Source organism: Mercenaria mercenaria, chromosome 4 (genome assembly GCF_021730395.1).
Source record: "Mercenaria mercenaria strain notata chromosome 4, MADL_Memer_1, whole genome shotgun sequence".
Taxonomy (NCBI): Eukaryota; Metazoa; Mollusca; class Bivalvia; order Venerida; family Veneridae; genus Mercenaria; species Mercenaria mercenaria.
In genome coordinates, this window is record NC_069364.1 from 93,354,839 (window position 1) to 93,376,211 (window position 21,373).

General features: G+C 36.7%; 1 protein-coding gene across 1 annotated transcript; it reads left to right on the forward strand.

Annotated features, from left to right (window-relative positions):
* Nucleotides 1-19,697: 19,697 nt before the first annotated feature.
* On the forward strand, nucleotides 19,698-20,692 carry LOC128556699 (uncharacterized). Its single transcript, XM_053542336.1, has 2 exons — nucleotides 19,698-20,120; nucleotides 20,621-20,692. Exons 1-2 carry the CDS (start codon nucleotides 19,698-19,700, stop codon nucleotides 20,690-20,692), a joined length of 495 nt encoding a protein of 164 aa, XP_053398311.1.
* The last annotated feature ends 681 nt before the right edge of the window (nucleotides 20,693-21,373 follow it).

Below are 21,373 nucleotides of genomic sequence, written 5' to 3' on the forward strand. Positions count from 1 at the left end.
AACCTGGAGGTGATTGGATTAAACTGTGCATTGATTACTCACCTTTGAGCATTGACTGAGCTCGTTTCAAGGTTATATATTTTCGTCTTATAAATGTTCATTTCACTTAATAAAGATGAAACTTAAGAGCTACTCAGACGAATTATAGCGGTGAGTAGTCCGGCGATTTTATTTTATTGTATTTGCAATGCCTCCTTTGTAAACAATACAGATAGGCAGCAATTAATTCTTCAAATGGTAATATCTCTCCAAGTTCGGCTGTTACTGGGAAAGTTATGAGTGACCATTTTGCTGCGTTTTGCATATTTTGGAGGCATTACTCATAGAAGTGACAATTCGACAACGATGGAAACTTTTACCGACGGTCACGTCATGGGCCATTTATTTAATGATTCGTCGGCGCCGTGATGAATCAGTGTGTAATAAGCACATTTTCCTTGGTTCGGGGACCACTCCTGAGATGGATCCAAAGAAACTGTTTGAGACGGGGACGGACCAGTATATCCGCCAAATATAGTGGAGCAGCTTAGTGAGAAAATCTGAGGAAATACTTCACTTGATGATACAAGTATGAAATTTACCCTAAATGTTAATCATATAGCACAGATTCAAAAATGATCGAGGGCCACCTAAAAGTCATCCATATTCAAAATGGCCTCCAAATTTCAAAATGGCTGCCAGAATTGAGGCATTTTTTATATAATCAGGATCTGTAAGTTACTAAAATATCATATTTGTTGGGATTTAACATGTTTTCCCCTATCAATTTGTTCCCATAAGCTGATTTTTAATGTTGCCTTTTCCAAATATTGAACCATTTAAGAAGGTCGCCATCTTTAAAATGACCGCCAGACTTTTAGATAACGTTCTTATCACGGCTAATGTTGAGTTTTCTACTTTCAGTGCTATAACCATCGACTGTTGATTAGATCCTGGTCCCAGATAAACCTGAAAGCATATTATTATGATATTGGCCTGAAAGAAGCTAATATGGTTTATATGGACGTCTCCTTTTTCAATTTCATCTCTGTTCTATCCTTTATTTCTTACTTTGTTTCACTGAGAAACAGTCTCCAAATCATGGCAATACTGAACCATTGCTTAAATTATCAGCTGAAACTAAATCTTTAATTAAATGACATATGTAATGATTCTATAGAATGAACTACAAACACTACAAGGGCACACTGATATAGTTCATAATGTCATGTAACTCAGCATGGCGTTCAGTGACAACTTCAATACTGTATGAAGCCTACCAAATACTCCTTGATCTGATCCGCTCTCCTGATTGAAGAGTGGTTTCCGAATAGACGGAATGTGCCATCTCAGGAAAGCCGAGCCAAGGAGAACGGTGCTTCAGTTCTCCGGATGGTATACAGATCGCACAGGAGTTACATGTCACTGGATGGACAATTGTTCTAGGTGTAGGAATAACATAAAAAAAATCAAAACAAGTCGTATCCCATACAGCAAAATGTTAAAATATATATTGAAGGCGGTAAAAGGATAGTCCCTTGGCCTTCAAATTATAATAGTACATACTTTGTATTAACAGATACCAAATTTGAATATATCATTGTAAGTTTAAGGATCTGTGCTTTTGTTTATGTTCTATTTCAACATCTTGATAATGTCGAAAAAAGTTTAATAGAAGACCTTCTAAACTATGGAATAGCTTTCTTAGATGCGTTGAAAAAACTAAACTATTTAGTTTTCGTGCGGATAAAACAAGACGTATCACTAACGGTGATGAATACTCCCAGACATCAGCTTATTGTCAGAGGAAAAGGGTTATTGAAAATATGATACATTGCTTTGTATATTGTACAGGGAGAAAATGTATAAAGACGCACAAAAAATGTTGTTCAAAACTGTATAAGATCTCCAAATTTCACTGCTGTACCTTAAAAAAAGAAAGTAGGTCAAGATCAGTCACTGAAAGTCAGTTTTGAAATGTTTGTTCAAAACAGTACAACTGGTTCGAATTTTATGGCAATATCTTGAAAAAAAGAAGAAATTAAGTCAGTAGGTCAAGGTCATGGTCAAGGGACCATGTAATCTGCTTTTTAATCTTGTCTTTTGGCAGTTTCTGTGATATGCAAGTTCCATAACCACAAATCAAATCAAGACTGCAACATTTTCGTTTATGTCGTGTTTGGAGACCTGTGGGTTTCAGCTTTTTTACTTTATTATATCAACAAGGGTAGTCAACTAGTTATACTTAACATACAAAGTATGTTAAAAAAATCCAATGTAACTCTGTTCGTATTTGAAACAAATAAAGGGTCACAACTTAGTCAAAAATCATTCAAATGGAACGTGTTTCGCACATGCATAACTACATTTGGTACCGATGATAATAGTAACAACAAGGTGTGATAAAATCCTGGCATACAATAACTGATAAGTAGCGCGGACATTTTTTTCATATACATATATAGAAAAAAAAATAATAAAGGGCTATAACTATGTGAAAAAAAATTCAAATGGAACATGCTTTGCACATGTACAACTTGACTTGGTACCAATGATAATTGCAAGGTCGCATATGGTGACTAAGAAATAGCGCGGACAAAAGTTTTCCATATACATATAAAGAAAGAAAAATAAAGGGCCATAACTAAGAGAAAAATCATCCAAATGGAACCCGCTTCGCACTTGCGCAACTTGACTTTGTACTGATAATAATTACAAGGTTTGATTGAAAACTGACAAATAATTGCTGAGAAATAGCGCAGACAAATTCCGTATACAGGCGAACGGACTGGAATCCAGAATAGCCTCTAGATATCTCGGGATATAATGATAACTGTGCAAACCAGTAAAATGATCATAGCGACAAAAGGTGCCGATATTGTTTGCAATTTAGATATAAACAGAAATGCGCTTGCTCCATGTAATCACGAAGAAGCCGATAATTGTATATTTGTTCATGCAAAGCATGCCTCATTGACAGGAAACCGAACAATAACAATTATTAGTTAGTTCTTGCTATGGCAGTGTATTGATGTTTTATGGCTTGCTTACTTGGTCCTCACTCAAAGGCATTGCCATTATTTCTTGCTTTTATCGGCTGCTAAACTGTTTCTGCATTTGTCGGCAAGGGCAAGAAATCTGCATGGCAGGAATGGAATGTTTGTGAAACAGCTACAGTTCAAAGTATTTCTTAGTCTTAGTGTTGCCAAATACACAAGAACTGAGTAGGAAATAAATATATTAGAATTTTTTTTAGTTATATTGTATGCTCGATCAAGCACAACATGCAAGATGGATGAAGTTGTTCTTGATTTGTTTGCCCGGAAACAAAGAGCGTATAAAGCGATTCCACCAACAAAAGGTGCTCTGAAAGAATTCATCAAACGAGCAATTTTTCAGGCAGGTCATGTCTGGGGTAAAGCAGCTGTTACCATGCAGCAACTGCCGCCTCCGTCAAACTGGGGATGGCTGAAGCAGAATAATGTGTGGATCCCTTATCGGATAGAATTGTCGGTTATAGCTGAATGCTTCAAGGTCCTTCAAAAGTGTGGCTGCAAAAGGACTTCCTGTACTGGAAATTGCAAGTGCCATAGCTTGGTCTGTTATGCACAGCAATTTGATGTTGCAACTGTTAAGAAAATGACTAAATGCAGTATATGCATATTTTTTTTTTTTGTTTCGGTTAGAACACGATTTCCGATGTGTATAGTTTCATGGGTATAGTAAATCAACAAAGATAGTTTCTTAAGGTTTGCATTATAAGAAAATGTTGCTCTTGACTTGGCAAGTGCTCACGCTGTCCTATTTCTTTATCCCCTCGTGGTTTATAAGACACATTTTCTAACGATGTTAATTTATTGCATTGAATGTAATCTGAGTGTAATGTATATAAAACTTATATTGATTGGTGTGCTTCTGATTTTACCATTGTTCGAAAACAAAACTGCAAGTCATAAAAACTTAAGTGTTGAGATGTCTAAAGCCATGAGCTTATTCATACAAAATTGATTACAAATTAAAAGAATATTAATACTACAGATTAGTATTCTGTTCTAAACTGAAACGAAAGTGTATAAATAAGAACAAGGAGCTGCGTTCAATAAACGCTTGATGCATCCAGTGGCATCCTTGTCGATAGATTTTGCACCTAAGTCCAAAACGAGGTCAAGGTCAAACTGAGGCCAGGTGATGTTTGAAGATGAGGACTGGTCATAGTTTACATCTGTATTAGTATCAATTCATTCTTGTAAGGGGTATTGATGCTAAACGAAACGGTCCCATTTGGTGAACCAAGAGATGGCCCATATAAAATAGAGAAAAGTGGAAACTTAAAGCAACCTTAGTCCAAAATGAGATTAAGGTCAAGATCAAACTGAGGTCAGGTGATGTCTGAAGATGAGGAATGGTCACAGGTTACATCTACTTTAGTATCAAGTCATTCTAGTAAGGGGTATTGATGCAAGACGAAACGGTCCCATTTGGTTAACCTCGTATGGATGGACGGACGGACGGACGGACGGACGAACGAACGGACGGACGGACAGGACAATCACTATATGCCTCCTACATCGGTAGATGCTGGGGGCATAAAAATGCTATCGTTTTAATGTATAACATGCTTGCCTCAAATAAAGTACTGAAAAGTAAATTCAAAATGGTGGCCATTTTATTTTTGCGGCGGCCATCTTGAAAACGACATTATTTCAAGTGGCCCTTAATCTTATGTTAAAGCGCATGCCAGGTAGTTACTGTCCTGTAAATTTGATGCTTGTATCTTCAACTGAAGTATTTTTGCAACATCCTGCTCCACTAATATATTTTATTTCTTGTTCTATACAAAATAGAACCTTTCACATACATTTAGACATTTCGTGAACGGTAAAGGATAAGTGCTTCGGAAGTTGGATTCAATAATAGCCATGACAAATGCGTACAGGACAAACTAAGGCTAACTTCGTTACAACGCAGAACGAGGAACGATTAGTCACCATGTGAACACATAATACAGTAATGCTCGTCGCGTTTTTTGCGAACCTTTTACGTAACGTAATAACCACTTTAGCCAATTTCCTGATCAAATGTATCACCTAAAAGCATTGTTAATGCAATTCAATATTGAATTATGTATATTTATATAACGTGTTTTTAAGGCATACTGTTGTAAAACGTAGTTTTATTCTTGTCGCTTACTTTGTGTTGGGTAACGTCAGATCGGCGCATTTATAGGCCATATGGTGAATGTCTATATTTAAAGATCCCCGGTGCCAATTTTTAATGGCTTCCTCACATGACAAAATAATGCTACACTCTATGCGAGGTTTCATGGCCACAGCGGTGACGTGGGCACTGATAGGGTATTTTCGTATTTTTCTATCGTATAATTTAACTTTTTTATATACTAAAATGTTTTAAACAGTATTATCTATGGATATCTATAATAATAAACCTTTTGGATTTTAATGGTGTGCAAACAAAACCTCTCGATTCTGCACCCAGCAGTACACTTTTGTACCTGTCATGTCAAAAAGTATTTCATACGCTAATAGCACTATTTATTCGAGACTTATTGTTGTTAACTTCTCTAGTCCTTTCGAATCATATTCTTTTTAACAAGACTTCTTAAGCGGATGCCAGGTGTCGTAACGGGTGTGCGCATTTCATACCTCTCATCAAAAGAATCTGCTATTCTTTCACTAGGTTGTGGTCTGTGCCTCTGAGGCCTCTTCTTATAAAATTAATTTGCTGGCATGTTTAACTTTTAGACCTTTCTAGATCATTGCAGCCTCCACTTGCATCAAATTTTCGTCGTTTTGAAGTATCAAATTAACAAATGCTGAATTGTGAAAATATCTAAGATAGCGTGAATGTGCAGAAAAAGCAAAAGACATACAATAAGGACTTCACTGTACAATATAACAGTTGGAAATTGCCGGGACAGTTTCGATCGAGACACCTTACCTAATAATGACATTTTATAACACGATAAATAACGCCTCCCTCTAGGCGTGCGCCGATTAACTACATTTGTTCTGTCTGGTGTCAGTTATAATGGCAGAGGTATCTAAACGAATTTGCCTGAAACTTATAAACTATCTATAATGATGTATTCGTTCAGACGTCTGAGACTCGTGGACATATAAAATATTTATTTGGAACTGTTACAGCAAACCTCTAATGATATTATGAACAAATATTTTGAAATGAGCGCGCACGCAAAGCAGATTTCGACCCAAATGGTACACTAAATAATAATGTATGACCCCCGTGCAACGGACACGGACAAAACGGACAAAATCAAAGGAATATTCATGATTTTTTTGAGCTTTCGAACCAAACGAAATATTAGAGATAATCTGACAATCCAACATGCGGGTTTACATTTCAAAACATTTTGGGTGGGCCGTTGGTCTAGTGGTAACACGCTTGACTGTCAATCCAGAGGTCCGGGGTTCGAATCCCGGTCGAGGCACTGGAAATTTCTGAGATGCTCTTTAGTGTCTTCCACCTAAGACGTCTGTACTGATTCTTCCCAGGACAGACGACTCCGCGTGTATCGGTGCTTTACACGGGTACGTTATAGAACCAGACAAGCTAGGCTAAGTTAGCCGGACAAGCCTGTATCTAAAAAGGATTTCTCTCTATCCGTTCTAGGGGCTTTATCTCACTGTCCCTTTGGTCAGATTGCACTGTATCTGTACTAGTAGAGTGCGTTTGCTATATGTTAAGCTTATCATGAAAAGGGCGCTATATATATCTGGTATAATAAATGATAATAATAAATTTTCAAATATGAGGATATTTTTGGAGATTTCTTTTGACTCGAACTTTATGTACTAAGTGACGATTCTAGCCCAAACAAACACTTTTACGTATATTTTAATACATTCAAGCTATATCTTGATTAAAAAAAGCCATGCATCCGAATGAACAATGCGCCACGCGCCATTTTTATTTATCAATGATATTCTCTGTAAAACGAATATTAAGTGGTTTCTGGCCTTATAACAATGTTTTCTTTAGGACGTTACGAAGAAATCTCACATGTTGGTCAATGTCTAGGGGATGCAATGATATATTTTCATATTATGGCAATGGTCTGATATACTAACAGTATTATTTTTTACCAAATGTATAATCAGCTCGCCATACTTGTTATTTAAGTGTGGTGTGACATTTTTTGTTAATATGTATGAACATAAAATGCATTATGTTCGTGTTTAATATTTATATTAACCTTAAATTATGTTCAATGCCAAAACTTTAAATCTTGTCAGTTCTATCTATGTCAAAAGTTACTAGCTACTACAAAATAATGTTTTGTTGTGAATGCAACTATACGCTTTACCACAACACTCGGTCTAATCAGAATAATATAAAAACATCACTGACACAGAAATTGCAACTAAAAGTTTTAACGCTTGAGATAAATTTCTTGCAAGAAAAGAAAAGTCATACACGACTTAATTGCATTATCAGTCAAGTTTGTACAAATGTAATTATGTTGTTTTGTTTTTTTTACATTAAACTCCTGAACTCAGTTAGATTTATATTTTACAGTTACATTGCTTATTTCGATTTAATTAAATGAAAGCAATATTTTCACATTCTGATTCCTGCAGTTTTAATGACAAGAAGCATACTCATTTGTTTCATCGATGAGTTGAAGTATCTTCGAAATTTCAATGATGATCTTATCTGGCTTGGCTGTTCAACAGGTATTTTCCTAGAGATTTCCTTGAGTTGTAGGTTTCTCAGACAAGAGTTTTGAATACAGACTTAAACCGGTGCTAGGGGGCGTGGGCAGTGTTGCATTTTCCATTACTGCTCATGAACAGACTCAGTCAAACCGAGTCTGCAATTTTCACAGTTTGCCTGGTCCTTCGGGCTCATTGATTTCAACTCATTTCAATTTGAAGATTGAACACTGCTTAAGCCAGAGCTAGGGGGGCGTGGGCAGTGTTGCATTTACATTACTGCTCATGAATAGACTCAATCAAACCGAGTCTGCAATTTTCACAGTTTGCCTTGTTCTCGGTGCTTCCGAGGGATCTACTTTCCAGATTTTATATACGTCACAACAGCGGGTGTTAAGTGATATGTGGCGGCCGTTAAAAAGTCGCCCCTACTTCATCTCAGTGTTGTTATATTTTCTGGTCCTTCGGGATCATTGATTTCAACTCATTTCAATTTGAAGATTGAATACTGCTTAAGCCAGAGCTAGGGGGCGTGGGCAGTGTTGCATTTTCCATTACTGCTCATGAACAGACTCAATCAAACCGCGTCTGCAATTTTCACAGTTTGTCATGTTATCGGTGCTTCCGAGGGATCTACTTTCCAGATTTTATTAAAATTAATGCTTTTAATTTCAAAATCTGAAATCTCATAACATTCTTACTCTTTCAGCTTATTACAATTATACACATGTCCTGTAGAGATACAAACATTCGAACTCATGTCAACTTTTCTGGACTAGTTTTAGAAATCCAACGAATAAGATTTTCAAGTTGTAAATACTTTACACCACAGACCTATTTGTTTACTGTTTACTTCTTTGATTCTTATCTAGACACACAAGAATGATATATTTTCTAATTAATCAAGACATATTAAGTCAATGGAATAATGGTAAAAGTAAATTCTGAAAGGATTAGAGTCTACAAACGCATCATTTAAAGAATAATCTTACCTGTTTCTGAAAGATCATACCATTGTGTAGATATATCACAAATGTATGCATTATAAATAAGATTAAGAAGGTAGCATTCTTTCTGTGGTGCATGAAGCTTGAGTACAACTAAAAAAAGCTCTATATTAGTCAAGACAGCGTTACAATATGTAAATGACAAAGTAATTAAGCATGATTTCAAATGAAAAAGAAAGGTTCAGTACATTTGCAGGCTTGGATAACGTTGTTATTTATTTTTTTTGAAATGGTTAGTGCGGTGTTACATATGAGGCTCAAGAGCATTCTAACTAATTCTGATAATTGTATGATATTTACAACCCTCAACAATGTAAAGATGTGTTTACTCCGATTTCCTGTCGAACAATTTTATCAAATAAACGCTTGCTTTCAGACAGCCTGAAGTAATGGTTTGGCTTAGTTGGTATCGATTTAACCTGTTTAAAAACTTTTCAATATGTATAACATGTTACATAACACGCACTCCACGTAAACATCCTGTAGCTTTCACGTTTCAGGTAACAAAAACAGATAATTAAACATATTAGCATCTAGTTTGTATTCTTTGTAGAAGAAAGCGCTTACTTCCGCATAAACAACATAGATGCAATAATATCAATGACTTCTTTTCGGGAGATCGCGCGCGTTCTCTGACGCCATTCACAAAGGGCACACAATCCATAAATAGCGTCTTTTAAAAATCTTATATGCAATCAACAACCTAACATTGTAATTACACCTAGACGGTAAAAATCAACATTAAATTGATTCGACTCGGCATATTTGACAGGGCTTATAGTTTCGGAAGCAAATTACAATTTAACGACGGTGGGTTGTTTTCCCCGAGGTGGTGTTCTATGCTTCCAATAGACATCTTCTCGTATTTCATCATTCGCAACAACATCATAATATCTAAAGACTTTTCTATGACCACAATATTTTACCATTTGATTACCCGTAACATGATTATTATTTTTACTAAACTTAGGTTAAAGCTTAAGATGTAGAAGATATTTTCAATAGATTGCACGTTGAGAATTTATTAAACTTTTAACTATATCTTTCGTGATTTCCTCCCCAGTACGAAGTTCATATCAAAGTTCAGTTAAAAACCAAATCTTAATTAGATATCCGATAGTTGTCAGAAGTTAGTAATAAAATCCAAAATACGTGAAAAAAAGATTCCTGAAAACCGTATATGATAGAAGCAGAATTAATGAATGATCATCTATTATTTGAGCCGTGCCATGGAAAAATCAACATAGTGGCTTTCTCTGATGGCAATAGACTTAGAAAGCCACTAAGTTGATTTTCTCATGGCACGGCTCATTTATATGTTGACTTGCATTTACTTTTCGCAAACTGAAAGCTCTTCAGGCATATATGTCCAAAACTAGATACGGCACATTGTAATTTACTGTCTCATATAGACTTGCACACCAACAACAGTCACCATGAAGATCAACATATATCTATTAGCTCTTCTCTTGGACAATCAAAGACATGTGTATTGACTTTGCTTACTCCTACCATACATCGCTCCATGTTTTCATTCCGAATGTTTAAAAAGTAACAACAAAGAGGTTAACTGAATTATGCTCAGCATTTAAATATATAAAAGAAATTGTAATCTATACAATACACGCAATATATCTGTGAAGTTAAATAGTAAAATTTCATATGAACTTGACAGATGGTCACAAAAGCTCACCATGAGCCTTTGGCTCAGGTGAGCTACAAATTGGTGCCATAGTTATGAACCTTGTGGCATATGGTGTGGGTGATGATGTTGAAAAACTATTTTAAGTTTGAATGAAATCCATTCAGTAATAACAGAAATAGAGTGGAAGTGCATCAAAACTTTAACCTGAAATTCTAAGTAAAAAGGGCTGTTAGGTATTGAAATGGCCCACTCCCATAAAATTTAGTAAAAGCCATTTTCTACAACAAAATTACTATGTATGTGTGCAACATATCACGTAGTCTTCAGTACAATACTCGTGATATACTTCACGTCTCAGCATATCTTCAGACTTCCAAGTTAAATTAATGTACCTTCCGAAGCAGGAGTGATTTTATTAAATTCAGTGGCGTTCTTCAAGATGCAAGTCTATAAATGGAAACAAAAACAATTTAGATTCAGATGTCAACAGCACACGGAAGAGGAAGAATATACCAGATTTAAGACAAAACTATTGTATTCGTGCTATCTCAGGAATGATAGATTATCATTATTACCGTTTATGTATACACAATATTTATACACATTATGCCGTGTGAATCTACATAGCTTACGAGAACTTCTAGCAAGTCCCTAAGCATTTTTGCACACATAAATTATGATCGCATTATTTCAGAGCATTGCTATGAGATTCATTGTTCAACAACATTATAGTTTGTCTATATTTCTGAGAAAAGGCGCTCGAGAAATAACCTTATATGTCATTGTTGTTAATGCTCACAAGCTGTATCAAGTGTTTACTTCAGGACTGTCGCCTCATAAATGTCCAAATAATATTACAGCAAAAGGTCATAGCTCAGATATGTGCATTTTCGCTACAATTATAAAATGTCCTATTCCTTGCTACATTTCTTAAAAAAGGCCTTTAATGCTTCTGTGATGGTGTTACATAATTTCATGTAGTAGATTGATTACATTTGATACTGAAAACAGTCGAAAAGACAAAAGATATTCCGAAATAAAGGAACTAAAGTTATAATATACTCTGACATTTTATTGGTTAAATATTATCCTAAAACTTTCAAGCATTTTGGTACATTTTCGCAATCTGTATAACCACTGCAAGGTTGAAAGTCAATCAGTTAATTCCAGGATATGTTCATGGTGAGCTATTGTGATCACGCTGTCCGCCGTCAACAATTTCTTTAAACGACATTTCTTCCAAAACCACTGAATGGAATTTGGTGAACTTAACCTGGATATCTACCAAAGTTATTCAAACGGTTTGTTTGGTTGCACATAGGGGCCGTCAGAGCTAAAGATAATAAAATCTTTAAAAGACATCTCCTCCTAAACCGCTTGTACGATTTTGAAATAATTTAACACGTACGGTAACTTTCGACAAAGATTATTCAAATGATTCCGATTTGTCAAAAACCTGGCTTGGTTACTTTTCCCTGTATGTATATAGTGGAAACTTGAAACATTTATCCATGCAAAATTAGATGTAAAATATGAAAGTGATAATTACTGCAATGTGAAAATACCGAGTACCGATTCTGTTATTAGTTAGTTACACTTTTCGTTTAGCTATTACAATCATTTCTCTTGTTTGTATTCATTTTAATTACGAGATGGCGGTAGTAGTGATAGTTCTGACATACGAATTAAAGATCGATAAATCGTGTCAAATGTAGGTCATTTTGAAATAATCATTTATCATTTAAACTCGTCTAGAAATCCTATAAACATGTTTGTTTTGGAAAGACAGTATATGTCTTTCATCGTGACCTTAATTCATCCAACCCGGCATTTACTAATTTTGTAAAATTCTGAAACGGACCTTCATGTAAACCAATGGAACAATGTTGGCATTTATAGCAGTTCAACAGTGCTCAAGAAGGGTCAGATATATTATTATTTCTAATGAAAAACAATAGGGTCATTGACATGAGGCTAAAGTATTAAACTTTAGTCGCAGGTGGAGGGTTATTTTCATATTTACATCATAAAGAAGAATGCCGTCAGAGGCCACTTGTATATCGCTACAAGTTAACACAGACATATATCTAACTTCTTAATCAACATAAAGTATGTGCAAAGCAGACTTATAAATGTATGCAGGCCAAACATAATTAGAAAGCATCCATCCCGTGCCTATGTACATATTGTTTAGTATTGACCTATCTGCAACTGCGATGCACGAGCAAGTGTCTAAGAATATCAATGTTTCGTATATTGTTCGTGTTATATCTAAATACGTTTCAAGGAACGATGGGGTCATTTTCTTTGACGGTACTATATATTAAGGTCTGTCATATAGTATTTGTTTTGCAAAGTTCAATGTAGAGTTATGATGCTAATTATTATCATCAAAATTGTTTAATAACTTGTTATCTGCGTAGTTATACAGCTAACTTTTTATCAAAATCATGCATGATCCTTGCTTTCATCAATGGAAGATTATGCATTTTCAAGATTTTTATCATTTTACTGGTTATTGTTTTTTAAATTGATTAATTACATGGAAATGACCGAAAACGAAACTGAATGACAATGTCCAAATATTAGGAGCAAATAACGAAAGATCAATTTCTAAAAATGAGTCATTTGAGCCGAAAATAGTATCCTCGGTAAAATATTTTGGAAAAAAATGAAGACAACTCCGCTAACACTTGTTTCACCTCTAGGCATCGAAAAGCATGAATTATTAATGGAAAAGATTTCAGAGATTTAATGTTACTGATCAGTACATTGAAAAGAAAAATATCGCAAGAAATGAAAATTGCTCTGGGGAAATTGTGACATGTTCTGTTATAAAAAGTGTCAGCAAACAGATGATTTGTTTAAAAAGTAAAAACTAACAGATATCACAATGTAAAATATTTCACAAAGCTGAAGGTGGGAAGAGAACAGTTTCTGCTGATGTATTTATATGCCTCAAAGTTTGGGGAATATATCTAGACATATGAGAATATCAAGGAGGACTGTACGATGCATGCAGTTTGCAAGTAACATAGATAGATAGCTTTTCCACTGTACTGAAAAACCTTGAGTAGGATTAAGGCTGACAAATGGTGTTTTTAAATCCCATTAATAGGTAGTTTCCCTTGATTAAAGAGGGTTTATGGTATATCTATTCTGACTGTATTTTGAAAAATGTTAACTGTTCAACCGTCGGTCGGTATGATATTTACCTTACCCACATGACGCCACTGAGTGAATGAGCTGAAGTGTCGATAGTTTACAAAGGTGCTTCTGTATTGTTTTAATTTTTTATAAATATACTGCTAAATAAGTAAACAGAAAAACGCCACATTCAGTACTGCTAAACTGTTGCTTTTATTTACATGCGATTTTAATTCACAATTAGGTTATACAAATATGTTACGATTGGAAAAAGGTTGCTTTTAGAGGTAAGTAATTACTGTTAAAGGTAGTCAGGCCAGGTCATTTGTACAGCTAATTGGACATATTAGTAGTATTGGGGTCACTTTGGCGCCACCTATCACGTGCACAGCACGTGAGGCGGCCATCTTGAAACCACTTTGGCGCCACCAATCACGTGCACAGCACGTGCGGCGGCCATCTTGAAGCCACTTTGGCGCCACCGTTTCTTTGGCGCCACCAATCACATGCACAGCACGTGCGGCGGCCATCTTGAAGCCACTTTGGCGCCACCTTCTCTTTGGCGCCACCAATCACGTGCACAGCACGTGCGGCGGCCATCTTGAAGAACAAGCGCGCGCGGCCATACTGGATCCTATTTTTAGACAGTCCCGAAGGCGGACTCATTGAGGGTCAGATGTTCAACCCTAGTAATGACCCTTGAAGTACTTTACAAGCATAGGCATGTTCATGCTTCAACATGTACGTCTGTGAAATATAAAGTTTGCAGAAATGATCAAAAATGTTATTTCTTTCACAACCTCAACATGAAAACAACGTTTCCACTTTTCAATCATGCTTTGGAAAAGCATCTGGATACTACTAAATTGAACGCCTCTGTGTTTTATAGCAAAGGAATGATGTATCGTGCTATCAGTCAGTGTCTTGAAAAACCTGACATAAAGAAACGGAATGGCAAACGGTTAGAATCAATCAAAACATTTACATACCCCGTGCACAGCACGTGCGGCGGCCATCTTGAAGAACAAGCGCGCGGCGGTCTTATTATTACAATTAACATAAGTTGTGAACAATACCAAGAGCGAAACCTGAATGAGATCGAATGTACATCTGTATATAAATTGCACACTGATATAAATGGATAAAAACATATTACATATATTGTGTATTAATAATAACAAAGTATCTTATATTTACTTATAGCAAAGGAATGATGTATCGCGCTCTCGGAAATGTATACAAGTACATGAAAAAAAAGTTCTTTAATGAGAATATTTCTACAAACAAGCTTAGACAAGTTCATGCTGCGCCAATAATTGATTTGTCCGTGGGTTCCCACTTCAGCCGCTTGTAGGTAATTATACGAGATCGTTAAAAACCTATTATTGGAGTACACACAAAAGTGACCTCTCTACTTGTAATTAAAAGATCCCATCAGACCCCTAAATAGACACAACAAATGCATGCGAGATACTTGTAAATCCATTACACCTAATAACCCTGGGAGTACTGGACTTATCAAGTCAGTTCTCAGTATATACAAGAGGCGCTTAGTCCTAAAAAATCGTTATTTCTACGTACACTTTATATTCAATGCTTTGTGTCACGAACAAGGTAAGTGTTCAATCTACATTGTATTTTTACAACATGAAATTATTGTACACTATGCAATTTCCATCTTATTAAACTGCATTTTTTATAAAAAAAAATCTTTATTTCTACGTACACTTTATTATCAATGCTTTGTGTCACGAATAAGGTAAGTGTTCAATCTACATTGTATTTTCACAACATGAAATTATTGTACACTATGCAATTTCGATCGTATTAAACTGTATTTTTATAGACTGATGTGAAATAAACCACAGTCACTGAGTTAATACAAATACAAATACATTTCTATAGCGCAAAAATGTATAAATAATATTCTTCTGTACTTCACAAAGCCATTTCCAAGAAAATAATACTGAAAGTGCGCTTCACACTTAATTGTTTGTTCATTCACTTCTTCTTTTTTTTTCATAAGATTTATTCCTCGTTCCACAGAACAGAATACATACTTGTCCATATCTTCAAAACAGAATTCCCATTAAAAAGGCATTAGTTTGAAGCCAGGCGGTGTCATGTTTATTACTATATGATAATAGACAATGAGCAAATTCATGTGTGAGTGTAGAAACAAACTGCATAGCTCGCATTTGAATTAAAAATACACCTTGATATGAAAAAAACAACTGGAATAGAGAGTCCCTTCTTTTCCAGGCTTTTAGATTAATTATAGGAAAGCAACCCCCTTGAAGATGCCTAATGCATTTTTCAATTAAATATTTCTTTGAATATAGAGTTTTGAAGTGGTGGTCATTTACTTCAATTATTATAATTACTTGCTCCCTATATATGAATAGAACTTTTTAGAATGTTTTCTCAGCAAATGGTTTAACATGCATTAACGGTGAAAGGAAAATAAATCTTTAATACACGCTCTTCTGCTGACAGATAGCGTTATTTTTTTTTTTAATTGAATACCAGTCTATACCGATTATACAAAACTGCTGTTATCACTAACCACAACTTAATAGGACTGGAACTTGAAACGGAGTTAAATAAAAAAAGAAAGTGTAAACGAACATGAATTTCCTTTAAGTTGCATTCAAAATCATGATAAGTATTTTTTTTCTCAACACTTTGAGAACTGAGTCAGTCTAAATTCTACTAAATTTCAACCTGAAACATGTAAACAATAGCTGAAATTGATGCATTTCTATTTTTCTTCAAATTACACTATAGTATAGTATAGTATAGAATAGAATAGAATAGCATAGCATAGCATTCACAATAGTACAACATAGCATACACAATAGCATAGCAGCGCATAGCATAGCATATACAATAGTATAGCATAGTATAGCAAAGCAAAGCATTACATAGTGCAGCATAGCATATAGCATAGCGTAGTATAGCATAGCATACACAAAAGTACAACATAGTATAGTATAGTATAGCATAGCAAAGCATACACAATAGTATAGCATAGTATAGCATAGCATACACAATAGCATAGCAGCGCATAGCATAGATTACACAATAGTATAGTATAGCATAGCACAGCATACACAATAGTACAACATAGCATATAGCATAGCATATAGCATAGTATAGCATAGCATAGCAAAGCATAGCATAGCATGCACAACAGTATAGCATAGTATAGCATTGTATAGTATAGTATAGCATAGCAAAACATACACAATAGTACAACATAGCATACACAATAGTACAGCAAAGCATTACATAGTGCAGCATAGCATACACAATAGTACAGCATAGCATAGCAGCGCATAACATAGCATACACAATAGTACAGCAAAGCATTACATAGTGCAGCATAGCATACACAATAGTACAGCATAGCATAGCAACGCATAGCATAGCATACACAATAGTACAGCAAAGCATTACATAGTGCAGCATAGCATACACAATAGTACAGCATAGCATAGCAGCGCATAGCATAGCATAGCATACACAATAGTACAGCAAAGCATTACACAGTGCAGCATAGCATACACAATAGTACAGCATAGCATAGCAGCGCTTAGCATAGCATACACAATAGTACAGCAAAGCATTACATAGTACAGCATAGCATACACAATAGTACAGCATAGCATAGCAGCGCATAACATAGGATACACAATAGTATAGCATAGTATAGTGTAGTATAGCTAGGTCTATCTCTATCCGTTTTCCAGATATTAAGGTTAAAACCGGAATCATTCATCCGTAAACATCTGGTCTCACGCCTTTACTATTAAAGATAACCTAGTCATATTGGGTATCTAACCGAAGGTCCCGACGAGTACTATAAGTAGGTACACTCAGATCAATCACGCGTAAAATCAACATTATCTGCGCGTTTCTAGACTCGAACCTGGTCAAGTAAGGTATCATAGGAAAGGTCTCGTCAAAAAGATTCGGAAAATGCATACTTAACTCCTTCATTTTTAAACAAAAGCTAGGCATGTAGGGTATCTAACCAAAGGTCTCGATAAGTACTATAAGGCAATAAACTTAAACCGGAAGTCAAATCACTCATGCGAGAAATGCGTCAAAGTAAGCTTACCCGATCCTTACACTTTGATAACCAAAATGGCAGTGAATGAATTTACAGGGAGAAATATAATTAATAGAGCCAAAGCAATGTTCTGATTAGTCAGTATAGCTTAGCAATGCTCTGATTGACTTGTGATACGACGCATTCTGATTGGTCACTCAGGGATCACGCGCATATAAGTCAAAAGTAAATTTAACCATGACTGAAGGTGTTACGAGTTACTGTATATACCGACACCACCTCCTCTCCCTCCTCCTCCTCCACTCCTCCTCCTCTCCTCCACCACTCATCTTTCTCCTCCTCCTCCTCCTCCACTCCTCCTCCTCCTCCTCCACTCCTCCTCCTCCTCCTCCTCCTCTTCCTCCACTCCTCCTCCTCCACTCCTCCTCCTCCTCACCTCCTCCTCCTCCACCATTCATCTTTCTCCTCCTCCTCCTCCTCCACTCCTCCTCCTCCTCCTCCTCCTCCTCCTCCTCTCCTCATCCTCCTATCCTACCACTCATCTTTCTCCTCCACTCCTCCTCCTCCTCCTCCTCTCCTCATCCTCCTACGCTACCACTCATCTTTCTCCTCCTCCTCCTCCTCCTCCTCCTCCTCCTCCTCCTCTTCCTTCTCCTCTACCCCAAGAAAGCGTAAGAATGGCTAATAGAACAGAATAAAGCAGTGTTGTTTTTTTTTGATAAAAGATATATAACTTACATCGGTTTCACAAATGCATCAGTGTCCGGTTTGCTATCAGTCTTTTTCTAGGATCGACAACATGCGGAGACATCAACGTTATGTCCACGGAAATGACGAAGCCACTGACAGTTTTTCACCGCCATTACAAACATGGGACATCTCAAGAGAGACGACGTTTCAACATCCATTTTCTATGGTCGTTTCAGGAATAAGTGGTAGTGGAAAAACTGAATGGACAAGAAAACTGTTATCATCAAATCCTGTGTCAGAATAATTTGTATATTTAATATATTGATAACGTAACACATAAGCACAGATAGTGCTTGACTCCCTTTTCATGCTATCATTGCTATAATTATTGTTGAATTGCTGTAATTAATAGAATTTGAGTAGATGAATGATAGAGAGCTCATTCGGTATCCAGCGGTCGAAGAAGACACATCGAGGATTCAACTAATAATTTATCCCAGTACCTTGATAAGGAGACTATTGCAGTAACCCTGTCAGGGCGGATAAAAAAAGATTTTAGAAGTTCATAGACTAAAGAAGAGTTGCAGAATTTCAATAAGGTTTCGAGCTATAGGGCCAGCGCATAGGAGTTTAATCTTAAAGGTAATTGAATGCTATAGACGATAGCATATATAGGCTGAGCATCGAGAAACTGAGACAGAGACCCAGAGTTTGGTAATCTACTGAGATAGTAGGAGAGTTCCAGCTTATAGACGGTTCAGCGTTATTGGCGAAGTACAGCCAAGGCACCGGGGATATACCTATATGATAGTTGAATGCTATATATGATAGCATATAGGCGCTGAGCATCCAGGAGTCAGGGCAATCTTATTTGAGAGGACAGAGGCCGAGCATCTATGCGATAGGACTCGTATGTTGTTGATTCAAAGACATTGTCTGACGGGAACTTCAACAAAAAGACCAGTCAAGTATAGAGTCTCCAGCCTATAGGAGTTTGAGCTAATCATTTTTAATTGAAGATTGTTAGTTTGAAACATTTAGTGATTTGCCTGATCCCTGAAATTGTCTAGCTCATAATAAGAAATCATTTACGAATCATTGGTACACGAATCATTTAGGCAAGGTAGCCAGAGGAAAATTCTATATCTGAGATATTTGGTCTCACCAGCTTTACGTTTTAACAAAGGACATTCTACATCGTTTGTCAGCTAGTCTAAGACATAGTCACCTTAGCGATTGGACCCAAACCATTGTTCAAGATACTAAAGGCGTAGGCACTTCCCTGGGTCATATAACCAGTATCCTGACAATCTGGGGGCTCGTCCGGGATCTATATCCAAGGAGGTACAGAGACTAGTGGTTTTAACGTTCTTTTGGTGTACCAAAAACAGCTGTGACTGAGGGTAGCCTGAGCTATATATATTTTAGTTCCAGCATTAGTTCAAACGTAAGATTTTAAGATGGACTACGATAGATGGGTGGCGATGGGAGAACGATTGGGCTTTTCAGGTTCCGAGCTTAGTGATTATGTGGATAGAAAAGAAAAGGAGTATACTGAACGTGAGGAACGTATGTTGAGACGGGAAGACGAGAGACACAGACGAGATGAAGAAAGGCGGCATCATGAGGATGAACAACGGAGGTTTGAGGCTCAAGAAGCTGAAAAGAAACGACTGTTTGAGCTTGAACAGGCTGAGAAGAAAAGATTGTTTGAGATTGAACGTTTGAGGGAAGAACGAGCTTTGAAAGAACAGGAGTTGGAGATGCTTAAAATAAAGGCTGACGCCGGAGCTTTGGGAGCGGATAAAGGTGCTGAGCACTTAAGCAGTAAATCATTACGGCCAAGACTACCAAAGTTCGAAGAAAGTAAAGATGATATGGATGCATACCTCGAGCGATTTGAACGGTTTGCAAAAAGCCAGGGATGGAAAGAAGAGATATGGGCTGTGAGCCTCAGCTCATTACTTACAGGAAAAGGCCTGGATGTATACACAAGCATGCCTCCAGACCATGCCAATGACTATACGGCATTGAAGAAAGCAGTTCTGAAGCGTTATCAGTTAACAGAAGAAGGTTTTAGATTGAAGTTCAGGGAATGCAAGCCAGAGCGTGGTGAAACTGTTTTTCAGTTTATGGCAAGGCTGGACAGGTATTTCAGTCGATGGACAGAGATGGCAGAAGTTGACAATACGTTTGAAATGCTGAAGGACCTTATGATCAGAGAACAGTTCATCCAAACGTGTTCCAAGGACCTTGCTTTATTCTTAAAAGAAAGAGTTGCGAAGTCGAGAGCTGAGATTACACAGTTGGCAGAACAATATATTGAAGCTCATGGTGGCTCTATCACATCTAACAGGTTGAATAGAAGCAATTTGTCATGCAGCAAAGAGCCACAGCCTTCGACCGAGGTTCAGCCAGTGTCCCAGCCTACACAAAGAGAAAAGCCAGCTTTTAAGAAGCCAATATGTTTCATATGTAATAAGGAAGGTCATATAGCACGAGAATGCAGAGACCTATCCAAGAGGAAGGTAAGCGGTGCAGCTTTAGCTAGTAGGGGGTCCTATGAGGAGAGACAGAGAAATAGGCATGGAATGCAAGATTCTACACTCACAAACTGGAGAAAGGAAGGTCAAGCACAGAAAGAACAGAAAGGTTGATGACAGAAAAGTTTCAGCTTCATGCATAGCTGTACCATTATATGACAAAAAAGTAAAAGACAACATAGAAGATGGACGACTTATATTAGGAGATGGACAATCCGTTTCGGTCATAGCAAGCACCTGTACCATTCAGTCAGCAACAGGTAAAAGGAACTTGGTATTGAAGAAAGGATATATAGGTGATAAAGAAGTCCAGGTGTTGAGAGACACAGGCTGTGAGTTAGCGGCTGTCAGGAAAGGCCTTGTGTCTGAGAGTCAAATGTTAGATAAGCAATATCTTATGGTTGCGATTGATGGACGTTCAAGGACAGTTCCTGTAGCAAAGATACAGGTTGATACACCATATTTTATAGGTGAAGTTGAGGCAATGGTGTTGTCGACCATAACATGTGATTTGATAATCGGAAATATAAAAAGAGTTTCAGATAAACCAGACAAAAACTGGAAAACCCGAGATGAAAGACAGTCTTCATCCG

Bases quoted from the DNA above. Each gene is read 5' to 3' on its own strand.
- LOC128556699 (XM_053542336.1), top strand. From the start codon at position 19,698: ATGGACTACGATAGATGGGTGGCGATGGGAGAACGATTGGGCTTTTCA. The intron at 20,121-20,620 runs GCATACCTCGAG...TTTGTCATGCAG, and splicing joins AAAGTAAAGATGATATGGAT to CAAAGAGCCACAGCCTTCGA.